This window comes from Rhinatrema bivittatum, chromosome 2 (assembly GCF_901001135.1).
Source record: "Rhinatrema bivittatum chromosome 2, aRhiBiv1.1, whole genome shotgun sequence".
NCBI classification, from domain to species: domain Eukaryota; kingdom Metazoa; phylum Chordata; class Amphibia; order Gymnophiona; family Rhinatrematidae; genus Rhinatrema; species Rhinatrema bivittatum.
In genome coordinates this window covers 213,449,278-213,462,558 of record NC_042616.1, presented here as the reverse complement: position 1 = coordinate 213,462,558, position 13,281 = coordinate 213,449,278, and the positions used below count along the sequence as shown (strand labels likewise).

Below are 13,281 nucleotides of genomic sequence, written 5' to 3'. Positions count from 1 at the left end.
GGGAAAGAGCAAAGGTATAAATAATGCACACGGACAAACTTTTTTTTTTTTGAGGAAAGAGTCATGACATTGAAGTTCAACATGGGAATAATATTCAGTAATATTCCTTCACAGAAAGTTTGGTGGGTACGTGGAACTGCCTCTGATTATGGTGGCAGAATTAGAAACAGTAACAGAATTCAAGAAAGCCTGGAATAAACCCAGAGATGTGAAGGGGAAGGCAGAGCTCAATGGGGGGGGGGGGGGGGATGTATGACAAAGTAAATGAGGCAGACCAGATGGGCCTTACAGTCCTTATCTGCTGTCATTTTTTATGCTTAAAATTTGTGATTTAGAAATAAAAAAAAATTCCACTTGTCCAGATTGGGAATTAATTCTTATGTTTCTGCTGTCAAAAGAATTATAAGCCACTGTATTGTAAAGACCAAGAACAGATTTTGAAAGGCAAATACTATAAAAAAATAAATAGAAAATATGTTGGTGAAAAATCCTCAGCGGTATAGCCGTGATCGTCTGGTGTAGCAAAAAAATGACAGGAGTTGGGTGGCACCTTATAGACCAACCAATTGCTGAAGCATGAGCCTTCGAGAACAGCGTCCACCTCGTCAGAAGCATCTGCTTCAATAAATTGGTTAGTCTATAAGGTGCCCACCCGACTGTTGGCGAAAGTGTGTGATTTTACACATTTTTACAGCGTTTAAAAAGCCTCCAAACAAAACTCTCCAGGAAGATGATGATTTGGGTGTCCTGCGACTCTTGTTGAGCTTCTGGATAGAGGTGGCTTGATCTAGGTTTTGTGACCCACAGCTGCTCTGTGACTGATCCCCCCCCCGCCCCACTGTGATCACTCGGACTGTGAAACAGGGAGAGTCATTCACGGATCACTCAGGGGCCCTGTGTAATAAGCTGCATTAAAGTCGGCCCCCGTGTTACTTTTCTCTGCCCCTGCCGATGATGATATGCGCCCTCCCATGCTACCCCACCTATCCCCGTGGGCCGCTGGTGCAAACGGTGTTACTTCATGTGGTTTGCACTAACCAGCATTAATCATTTGTGAGCTGCTTAGCAAGGACCCAGGGATTATTCTTGGCCACCATTCTTCCCCCTCTTGTGAGAAAAGAAGCATGAACTCTCCCCTTGTGAACTTGGCTAGGGTTTTCCCAGGAGACCTGAAATATGAATTGACCCACAGCAATGACTTGTCTCCTTTCCTGCAGTCTTAGATTCTGGTCTTATCAAAATTGCATTAATCTCATTGCTTCTGCGTGCAAAGAGATCTGATTTAATAGTAACCTTAAAAGTTCAGTCTGTCTCTTAACTTCAGGTAGAACCAAAAAATTCAGAATCTAACTTTTATCGTTTAAGTAAAAAAAAAAAAAAATGCATTAAGCTGGCAGTCATAAACGTTACATTTGGCAAAATTGTGTTTGGGAGTCTCCAAAATCTCTGTATAGTATTAGAGGATACCTAAAATATAGAACACTATTTGGTGCAAACTACAATGACCGACATAACAGTTCATTTTTAATAGTCAAAAGCTCTTTAAAAAAAAAAGTGTTTGTGTAACAAAATTTACAGTGTTAAGACATTTGAGCAGAGCTGGCAAATGCTACTCCAGAGGGATTTCCTGCTTTACTGAAAAGGGGTTGCTCTAGCTTAAGACAGAAAGGACAAATTGTGAGATTTCTGTGAACATACTAAGCCCTTATTATCCCTAAAATCTCCTCATTTGTAGGACCAGCCTTCCCAAACATGTCCTGGGGACCCCACAGCCAGTCGGGTTTTTTGAGGATAACCGCAATGAATATGCATGAGATAAATCTGCATGCGTTGGAGTACATGCAAACTTATCTCATGGATAGCCTGAAAGCCTGTTTGGCAGTCGGGGGGGACCCCCAGAGCAGGTATGGGAAGCCCTGCTGTCAGGAATGAGAGAGCAGCGGTAATGGTAAAGGACAGAGAGAGCGAGAAACTCTCTCTCAAATTCCTGGTATTAATGTTCATGTTTGCAAACATCTATCCCCTTTGTTAGCATAATCATTTTTCTGTGCAGCAACTTTCAAAGCCATTTACATGGATATATAGGGCCTGTCTCAAACTTGCCGCCTCTTACCCAGCTGTGTAAGCGTGCATGGGATTCCAAAGCCTGGTGCTCTTAACTGGGTTAAGTCTCATTCTCGCAGGCAGGTTTGTTGGGAGGAAAAGAGAGAAACGGCAGGTGCAGAGTACCAGGGATGCTTTTAACGCATGGTACTTTGCGGCTGCTAACTTTGGAAGGGAAAAACCAGGTGGGCAGTTTTCCCCCTTTTTGAAAAATTTGACTTGAATGTACGTGGGCTCAAAGGACCCGTTTGCATCACAAGCAATGCAGGCTGTTCAGGATTGCCTTCCCTAAAACTGTACGTGTGGGTGGAGGAAGGAAACACTGTGCTGCCATATTCCCAAACTCTTGACGTGGTAAGATGTCCTTCTAAATCCACTCTGCCACGGTTAATGCATATCAGGGGTGGGTGGAGCGGTGTAACAAAATCCACTTTTCCTACCCCTCTTCACCCTGGGCTGTAGCCAGGAAATACCTGCATGCATATTCTGTGAATGCTGGGATTGTACACCCTCCCCCCCTGATCTAGCTTTCCACTTTCCCCTCAGTTTACTTCACGTTGAAGTCGACTTTTCACGCGCTCTCTGCCGAGCGGGAGAAAGTGAAGCAGATCCTAGAGCACGAATCTTCCTCCTCGCCCTCCGTGCACATCGTTGGCCTGAAGAATGCCTTATCCTCTGTAAGTGCCGCCTCGCCCCCTCTCTGGAGGGCTCGCCTCGCAGTGATACCTCACATGATTGGTGTTTGGTTTTATTTTTTAACTCTGTTCTAATTGGCTCCTCTTACCAAAGCGGACCTTTCACAGCAGCGAAGGCTGCACAGTCGGACACGCTGGTTTGAAAGGCTTTGGGTTTTCCTTCCCTGTTCTGCTTTCTCTTTCCTCCAATATATAGAAAGATATGTAGTGGAAAGAGGGAAAACTAAGCTTTTTTTTTTTTTTTTTTTGCAGAAATGTTTCCAAAAAATCTATTTCCGTAAATTTTTTTACATCATTAAAACATCATAGAATGATTTTAATGAAAACAAGTGAAATTTGCCCTTGTATTTTCCTAAGACGGCAAATTTGACCATTTTCTTCCTTCTGTAAGAGAATTTTTATTAAGATCATATTTCCTTGGGGTGAATTTTCAAAAGGATTTTCATGTGTAAATGTAACTACTAATGTAGTATTTTTCAAATTTACTTTACCAGAGTCAAGTGCACTTTTGAGTGTAAACCCTATGGACAATTCACTAGTATATATTGTAGCAATTTTCAAGCCCACTTACATGTGTAAAGTGCATTTACATGTGTAAAAACAACTTTTAAGCGTGTAAATGCTTTTGAAAATCAGGCCCTTTTGTTTTAAAATAGCAATTATATGTTTGTGAAATGAAAGTGCTGCTTTTTTTCAGAATATCCTTTTAAAGCTGAAGGGGAGACACTGGATAAATTACAGTTCCCCTCTGAGACTCCACGTTTCAGGGTCTCACACGGTCACCAGCTTAAGACCCATGTAGAGTGCCGGTGTAATGCAAGCGCCTCCGGCCCGGAGACCCAAGCCTGCATCTCTGGTGCATAGGGGACACAGTTTGGCTTTTAATTGGAGGGGGAGTGAGGCAGATTCCTAGGTCTGGGGGGGGGGACCTGGGCATCTGAGGACACTTGTGCACCCGTACCCCCCGATGCTGCTCCCAGTTGAGTGCGGCGGCCTCTTTGGATGTGGTCACCTTTTTGTTGGTGGGCACATCAGGATCATCGCTGCTGCAGTATTTGTGTAGTGAAAAGGATGCCTCAAGAAAGCCTATCCTTCTCCATGGCGATTTTTGACTCAGAATGTGTAATAGAGAAAGTGATGAAGCACCCATTAGTAGCCTTTATGTTTTTTTAGGGCTGATTCTGCTTAATTTCATTTACGTAGATATCGACATTATTCCCTGGACTGTTCTAACGGCTACTGGTGTGCTGCTGTCGGCATGCCGGTCAGGACATCAAACCAACAGTGCAGAATAGTATCTGGAATGGCATTCTCATGGTGGTAGTCTCCTGTGCTAGTGCCGAAATGCACCAGAACATCAGAGCTAACATTTACTACTTTTTTTTTTTTTTTTAAGTGTTCTTCATGGCTGTCTTTTGTGATAAAACACACAAGCTCCCTGTCACATCAAGGTATCTGTGTGTTCCATATCGTACAATCTAAAGAGTGTTCCACCAGAAACCTCCTTCCCAAAAGAGTCTGTATCTGTGATAAAACAGCCCCCAGAGCCGGTCTGAGAGATGTTTGATTGCCCGATCAGGGTGCAGGAATTGGCATTGCTAGCTGTAAAGTCAAACCTGCTCTTAAGATATTGCAAACTTCTCCACCCCCTCCCATTCCATGCCATGTCCTACTGAAATTAGATTTCATTTTTATTCCACCTTTTTAAATTCCCTGGAGATGAGGGAGGGTGCCAGGAAAGATACACATGCAACTCGATGACGAGTGTGCTTTTCCCCACACTTAGAGTACACATTTCAGAAAGTGAAATTGGGGGCGGGGAAAAATTTACATGCATTTTTTTTATTTTTTCAAAAAGTGTACATGAAAATGTACCTGCAGGATGTTACGCCTGCTCCAGAGCAGGCGTAACATCTTGCAGGTACATTTTCATGTACCTGCAGGATGTTACGCCATGGGTGTACATGCGCCCTGGGATAAGTTGTGAATTTTCAAAGTGGGCTTATGCACACAACTCCGCTTTGAAGGTCCTCTTTTAAAGTCTTTGGGTACTTTTTACCCACAGACATTAGCCCTCTATGGTCTCACAACTATCTTCCCCAAGGCAAAATCCATTTATTGCCCTTCTAAAAACTGTGCTATTTGGAATAAAAAATCCTGAACAGACAAATCACTTCCTAATTGGCATATTGAAGTCTTGAAAACATACCCAACCCCTAGCTATCGTACATGATACAGCCCAAGAAGGGAGCAATTTCTAAGTTGGATAAGTCAATTTCCCTCAGAGTAGTGTCTGTCTCTAGTGTCTCCAAGCAAGTCCAGGAACTTAAAGGTGAATTTTAAAAGCCCTGTACACACCAAAGCCAGGAGATGGGTGCATATCTCGGGCTGGCAAGCGACGCACGGTTTTTAAGAAGCACCTGAGGATGCTCACAATCTCCCGGTACGCGCACAAATCCCAAAGTGAAAAAGGGGCTGGGTGTGTCTGGGCAGAGCATAGGTGGAACATGGGCATTCCGAGAAGGTCACTTGAAATGCGCACATAAATACTTCTATGCACAATTGCCCACACCAGGGTCCCCTACCGTGTAACTCTACTTCTGCTATGGGTGGCGTGTAAGTTTTAAAATAAGAAAAATCGGGGCAAGTCAGCGAGGTTTGAAGTGGTAAAAGGGAGGCTATCTAGCTGGGGAGGGGGAGGGAGTTAGAGGTCCTAGCCTTTACTGGAGTGAACGGAGAACGAACTGGTGAAACAGGTATTTGCGTCGCCCGGCATGCCTAGCAAAATCTCCCGGATTTCATGGTAGAGACGGCATTTGCACTACACATGCGCGCATCCATATAAAATTGTGCATACATGTACACGCGTACTGCCGATTTTTATAATATACGCGCATATGCTCTAAAATGGCCCCTTCCAAAATTGGTGCGAGCCGGCATACACGAGTACATGTGTACCCGCGTGGCTGTTTAAAAGTTACCGTCATAGCGTATTGATCAACTTTCAAGATCTAAAAAGGAGTTGTCAATCCTTATAGGAAAATGTTGGCTCTCATTAAAGATAATATTTATTTACATTACAGAATGTACATTATAGAATGAAGAATTTTGGGACTTATACTAAGAGGTTAAATCTTAGTTGTGTAAACTTTTCCTAAATGTGCTATAATTTCCCCGTTTGAAATACTTCAGAAATATTTTTTTGGAACATCTGAAGATATCTAAAGAAGCTATTCCCAAAGTCAGTAAAGTTTCCTATATATCAAATAAAATGAGACTAGTTACATCTATTGATGAGGGTCAGCAAGGAGGTTCTATTCAAGAGAGATTTAATTTATCCGATTTCTCGGAGCAGTCATCCAGATATAATGGCGAGAGCCACTCTTTGGTTTCTTTCCATGATGCGCTGGATAAACAGATGATCCTAAGATTATAAATTTGGACCGGTTGGACCGAAGATGCTTTCTTTATGGATGGTAAAGTGGCTGTGTTTCCTGATTACGTCAGAGAAATGCAAAACAAAAGGAAGTTATTTCTTAATTATCGCCAGAGGGTATTAGATATTGGAGCTTCATGTCTTCTAAAATTTCTGTGTATATGGTCAGTTAATTTCAAAGGAAATAAATGTTTTCTTTGATCCAAACAATTCAACAATTTTCGTCAGAGTAGGACTTCACCGTATCGTGTCCCTAGCACCTCCTTTTTGACAGGAGCAGCAGCTGTCAGCGGGTTTGATAGCCGACGCTCAATTTTGCCGGTGTCTGTTCTCGAGCCCGCTGACAGCCACGGACTCGGAAACTGGACGCCGGCAAAATTGAGCGTCCGGTTTTCGGCCCGACAGCTGCGGGCTGAATTAAATTTTTTTTTTTTTACTTTTTTTACTCTTCAGGACCTCTGACTTAATATCGCTTTGATATTAAGTTGGAGGGTGCACAGAAAAGCAGTTTTTACTGCTTTTCTGTGCACTTTCCCGGTGCCGGAAGAAATTAGTGCCGACCTTTTGGGTCGGCGCTAATTTCTGAAAGTAAAATGTGCAGCTTGGCTGCACATTTTACTTTCTGTATCCCGCACGCATACCTAATAGGGCCATCAACATGCATTTGCATGTTGAGGGCGCTATTAGGTGCCACGGGTTGGACGCGCGTTTTCCTCCCCTTACTGAATAAGGGGTAAGGGAAAACGTGCGTCCAATAGCAGGCTAACTGTGCGCGACGGAGCGCACTGTACTGTATCGGCCTGTGAGTGAGAAAAGCTGGAAAGCTGTGAGCACAAATGCTCATAGTCTGGGCAATAACATTCCAGATCTGCAGGTCCTAATGGTTGAAGTGGATGTGAATATTGTTGCTATTATGGAAACATGGTTCAGAGTCTCATGAATGGGATTTTGCCATACCAGGCTACAACTTGTTCAGAAAGGACAGAGATGACAGAAATGGGGAAGGAGTAGCTCTTTATGTCAAAAACAATATCCAAGTAACTGAAATGCAGGGGGTTTGTGGGAAAGGATGAAGCATTGTGTGCTGTTTTATAAAGAGATGATGGCTCTTCCGTTTGCACTGGTGTGGTCTGCAGGCCTCCAAATCAGACAGAAGAACTGGATAGAGAACTAGCTGAAGACATCCAAGAAGTGGGAAGGGAGAGAGAAGTGCTGCTCGTTGGAGATTTTAATCTGCCCGATGTGGATTGGAGTATACCTGCATGTGGATGTCTTTCAAGGGGTTCTGGTCAAACAAATGGTGATGGGAGAAGCACTATTGGATCTGCTACTCACAAATGGAGACAGTATCTCAAATGTCCGGGTAGGTGCCCACCTAGGCACCAGTGATCAACAGACTGGTTTGATATATCAGCCAAGAGAGAGCAAAGTGTCAAAAAGATTAAAGTCTGGATTTCAAAAACATAGACTTTGGTAAACTGGCAGATTACCTCAAGAGGTGCTAGAAGGCTGGGAGGAGATGGGTGAAGTGGAACAACAGAGGGCTAGATTAAAAGGAGCTATAACAAAAAGGCAACGAGCCTTTGTGTAAAAAAAATAAATAAAGGGAAAAAAGGAAACCAATATGATTTTCCATGGTAGTGGCTGAGAATATAAAATAAAGGCAAAAAGAGCAGCATTCAAAAAGAACAAAAGAACACAAAATGAGTCACACAGGTAAGAATATCTGGTGAAGCTGAAAGAAATCAGAAAGGCAAAAGCTCAAGTAGAAGAAAAGCTCATCAAAGAGGTGACAAAACATTTTTCAGATATCTCTGAGAAAGGAGGAAGATTAGAAGTGGCATTGTAAGACTGAAAGGAGACCCAGGAGCCAAGGTGTGGAGAAAGATGAAGCTATAGCAGAAATATTAAACAAATACATCACTTCGGGTTTTCAATAAGGAAGACAGTGGAGAAGGGCAATTGCTGGCTAGTAAGAGTAAGATGAGAGTGGGGTAGATACATCCCCATTTACAGAAGAGAATGTTTGGGTGAAACTAGGAAAACTAAAAGTGGACCAGCCATGGGGGCCGGATGAAGTACATCCTAGAATACTGTGGGAGCTCAGAGAAGTGCTGGCGGGTCTGCTGAAGGACCTGTTCAATAGATCCTTGGGCACAGGAGTGGTGCCGCAGGACTGGAGAAGGGTGGTTGTGGTCCCACTTCATAAAAGTGATAGCAGGGAGGAAGCTGTAAACACAGGCCAGTTAGCCTTACCTCGGTGGTGGGAAAATTAATGGAGAGACTGCTAAAGGAAAGGATTAATGAGCCATCTGCAGTTCAATGGGTAAAAGGATCTGAGACGACATGGAAGGTCCTATCAAAGGAATCTGATTTTTTTTGATTGGGTGACTAGAGGATTGAATCAAGGAAGAACACTTGATGTGGATTTCAGCAAGGCTTTTGATATGGTCCAGTATAGGAAGCTTATAAATAAAATGAGAAGCCTGGGAGTGGACCCAAGGTGGTGAGAATGGATTTCTAATTGGCTAACAGACATCGGCAAGTAGTGGTAAATGGAACCTGTTCTGAAGAAAAAAAGAGTGGAGCTCCTCAGGGATTGGTTATGGGATTGATTCTGTTCAATATCTTTCTGAGTGATATTGCAGAGGAATTAGAAGGTAAGATCTGTCTCTCTACAGATGACCCTAAGATCTACAACAGAGTGGACGCACCTGAAGGAGTGGCAAAAATGAGACGTGACCTAGAAAAACTGGAGAAGTGATCAAATGTTTGGCAGTAGGGTTTCAATGCCAAGAAACGCAGTCATTTGGGGCACGGTCCAAGGTGTGTGCTGGGTGGTGAAAGACTTGTGTGCACGAGCTGGGAGAGAGACCTTGGGGTGATAGTATCAGATGATCTGAAGGTGACCAAGCAATGTGTCAAGGTGGTGGCTGTGTCCAGAGAATTGCTGGGCTGCATTGAAAGTGGCATAACTAGCAGGAAAAAAAGGAGGTGATAATGCCTTTATTCAGGTCATTGTTGAGGCCTCACTTGGAGTATTGTGTTCATTTCTGGAGACCTCAGAATAAAGACAGAATGGAAGCGGTCCAGAGAAAGGTGACCAAAATAGTGCGGGATCTGCACGGAAAGCCATGTGGGATGAGATTGGAGGACATTAATATGAATACCCTGGAGGAGAGAAGACAGGGGGAGATATGATACAGACCAAATATCTGAAAGAAATTAGCGATGTGGAAAAATCAAATCTTTTCTGATGGAAAGGAGGCTACAAAACTAGAGGTTATGATATGAAACTCCAAGGGGGGAAGACTCAGGAACAATGTCAGGAAATATTTCTTCATGGAGAGGATGGTGAAGATGAGAAAAGTAATGGGAATTGAAAAGGGTGTGGACAAACACAATCCCTGCTGGCAAGAGAATGGAAATGAAGAAACTGAGTAACTTTACTATTACACCTAAAATTCACATTTCTACTTGGGAGTAGACTGCAAGAAGTGGCAGTTAATACCCTTAACACAAGGCTTGGGATAGTTGCTACTACTCTTAAAATAATAATGAAACTTTTTTTTTTTTTTGTAAAGAAAATCTTACTGGGCAGACTGAATGGACCATTTTGGTCTTTATCTGCCATCATTTGCTATTACTATGTATTATGCAAACTGCAAGATTGTGTTATTTAATGGACCAAGTGTTATAGGTATAGGGGAAAGATTTTAATTCTCTGTAGCACAGACGGCTGTAAGTGTGCAAGTGGCCAGAAGAACTCTCTTCCATTTTCAAATCAATTATAAATACGTTTATCTTCATGACCAGCTTGGCTTACGGTTTTTGAATCCTTTAGCTGAAAAGTTACCATAGTCCCAGTAATGATTATTGACCTGCTTATATTTTCTTGAACTGATAAAATCATCATCAATAACATTTTAATGCTCTCTGCCTTCCTAAACTCCTCTTTCTTAATATGTTATGATTTAAGCTATGCCTGCTCACCCCACAGCTTGATGTCACATTATTAGTTTTCTATTTGTTTAAAAGTGGCAATCTATGAATCAAATAATTGCGGAGGGGAACCTCGGGCCTGTGGTGAATGTCTCCTGCTCTTTCCTCCTAAACCTGGGAGAAGGAATCCCCAGCCAGCCATGATTGCTCACTCCTTTCAAATGTGGACCCGGGATGGTGCAAGGTGACTTGCTTTAGTATCTTGGAAAAGCAAAGGAATGAAGACTCTTAAATCTATATAAATGCCTTGTCCTGTATATCCTTATTTGCAGAATAAGGGGAGATTCCCTGGTTAGATTTACTTTCAGCTTGTACATGACTGCCATAACCGACCTAGACATCAGAGATAAATACCCCGATTCTCTGACCTGTCTTACCTATCATAACGTAGCTAAATGGTCCTGTACATCAACAGATAAAAGCACATGTCAGTACCTAATGCTCCTCTTCTACATCTTCACAGAATTCTTCCCAAAGGAAGGAAAAATTATTGGAGAAGGTTAGTTTTTCAGCAGGAAAGCACTGACCTGGTTTTGTACTGGTGGGGTTTCTAACATCAGACTCCACAGGGCACTGACCAAGCAGAAATAGATGTATATGCTGTTTTCCACAGAGTTGTACAGGAATAGCAAATTACAAAATCAGGAATAAGAAACCTGATTTAAAAAAAAAAAAATCTGAATCAGTCAGATTTTATAAAGAATGCATAAACCTAAGAAAACAATATAATCTGAAGCACAAGAGAGCCCCTCCAGGAAGATTTATGCATTATCAGTTTTTATAATCTTAGAGACCAGGCAGCCTTGAAATGGAAAAAATCAAAGTGCATGGAAGATAAACTGTCTGAAATTGAGGAGGCCATAGATATCAAATCCTTCTAGGATATGTTGCAGAGACTTAAACCCCCAAATCAGACTTAATCTAGCAATCCAAAATCTGGATTGAGCACCTCCCGAACCTCCTATAAAGAGGTGAAACCTGAAGATTTTACCCAAGATTAAAATCCACACTCTAAAGAAACTAAACTTGGAAAGTATAGCAAAGATAGATTATCCAAATACCAATCGATACCCCTAAAGCAAAGGAAATTGAGGAATGCCTCCTGACACTTAAGGCCAGAAAACCTTGACAGAGTACTAAATAAAATGCTCAAATACAGAAATGTACAAATGCAGGGAGTACTAGTAAAGCGAGTTAACCCATCTCTTTTTTTTTTTCTGATGATTTCCCTGGTTAGAGTTGTAAACTATGCCAGTCTATAAACATTGGGGATAATTATGAAGGGATCTGTGTTTACTGAACAGTTTGTTAATGTTAAACCCTCAAGAAACGAGTGGTACAGTTCCTGATGAAGAGCAAAACGCCTGCATGGAGATCAAAATGGGTTACTCTCCAAGCACAGCCCCGCTGACTGTATCTTTACCTTAGTGACACTAATTCTTGAGGAGAATATTTGCAAGTTTTATGGACCATTAAAATCCCACACTCTTTTTTATTCTTTCTGGCATCCTGACTTCAACCTTAAACTATTCCAAACTGGAAACAAGATGCTTGGGGGGAGCTATGATAAAATTAAATCTGTGTACACGCAAATACACAGCTTCAGAAAAGAGTGAACAGAGAGAGAGGGATGTAAACTGAGCCCCCACTGTCTTTAACATCTGCATCCATGATCCTCCCACACTGCGGGATAGATCTCCCAGCCTCCGAGCTGAAACCGAATGATTTGAAGAATAATTTTCAACACTATTTCGGTGGGTAAAACGGCTTTTGGGGGTTTGGCTCTAGTTCTTGCTTATTTAGCTCAGAGCTTCCCAAACAAGGACCCTGACTTTTATGGTCTGGGGAAACAAATAAGCCTGGGGTTTTCACTTGCTGATGCGGTTGTTATTACCCTTAACCTATAAGCCTGATATTTTTGATGCAACTCTAACATTGCTCTCTGCTTCAACGGCACGAAATAAGAGATAACGGGAAATTGGACTCAGACAGCAATAAACAGGAGCCCTGACTTTTACAGTCTGGGAACCTAATAAGTATGTGGGTGGCCTGCATAGCACAGCAGATACTACTATAACCTTGCTGAGCAGACTGGATGGACCGTTTGGTCCTTATCTGCCGTCATTTCTGTGTTTCTGGGGCCTCCACAGCCCTTCAGGTTTTCAGGATGTCCACAATGAATACATGTGAGATAAATTTGCATATACTGATCTCCAAAGCATGCAGGGTAATGTCATGCGTATACATGCATACGTTTACCTGCAGCGAGATGTGACGTTCAGAGTTGGGGAGGGGGTTTCCATTTATAGGCTTCCCTTTTGAAATTTCAAAAGTACGTGTGTTTATCCTCCGGAATGCTATCTGCATTCATTATTAGGCCAAAATGTCTGTGGGTAGTTTTCTTAGGTCATTTTCCAAGTGAAAGTATGTGTCAATTTCACTTTGAAAATTAGTGTAAAGTCAGCAGTAATGCCAGCAGATTTGCCTCCATGTGGGCAATTACAAAACTACCTCCTCAGACAGGGGTGGCCAACTCCGGTCCCCAAGAGCCACAAACTGGTCTGTTTTTCAGGATATCTACAGTGAATATGCATGAGAGATTCATGCATGGATATCCTGAAAACCAGATCAGTTTGTGGCTCTCGAGGATCAGAGTTGGCCACCCCTGTCTGAGGAGATATTTTTTGTAACTGGCTGCTTTGGTGCCCAGAGATCAAATGCCTGCTGTATGCAGATGTGGTCATTTTAATCCCCTGTCCTGGAAAGTCTTCAGAGAACCTAAATCTGCAAGAGACCTATTGCAAATCGTGGACCCTGCTGAATCTAGAAAAGACAATAGATTTTCCAGAAAAAAAAATTAAAAAAAAATCTCCCCAACACATTCAAATTGTACCCAAACCAGGGCTTACCAAACCTGTCCTGGTGACTCCATAGCCAGTCAGGTTTTTAGGGTATCCACAATGAATATTTGTTCCAAAAAGTGTCAGGCTTTTTTACATTTTTGTTTTGCTTACTGTAGACGATGACTTTAGTGATGAGGTCAAT

General features: G+C 42.3%; 1 protein-coding gene across 6 annotated transcripts in view; it reads left to right on the top strand.

The window, feature by feature from the left end:
* The window catches only part of OSBPL3 (oxysterol binding protein like 3), a 261,110-nt gene that overhangs the window by 185,922 nt on the left and 61,907 nt on the right, over positions 1–13,281 (top strand). For all 6 annotated transcript variants that reach the window (XM_029589131.1, XM_029589129.1, XM_029589130.1 and 3 more), the window contains one exon: positions 2,650–2,780. In XM_029589131.1, coding sequence (XP_029444991.1) covers positions 2,650–2,780 — 131 coding nt within the window. The remainder of the gene's footprint in view (positions 1–2,649; positions 2,781–13,281) is intronic.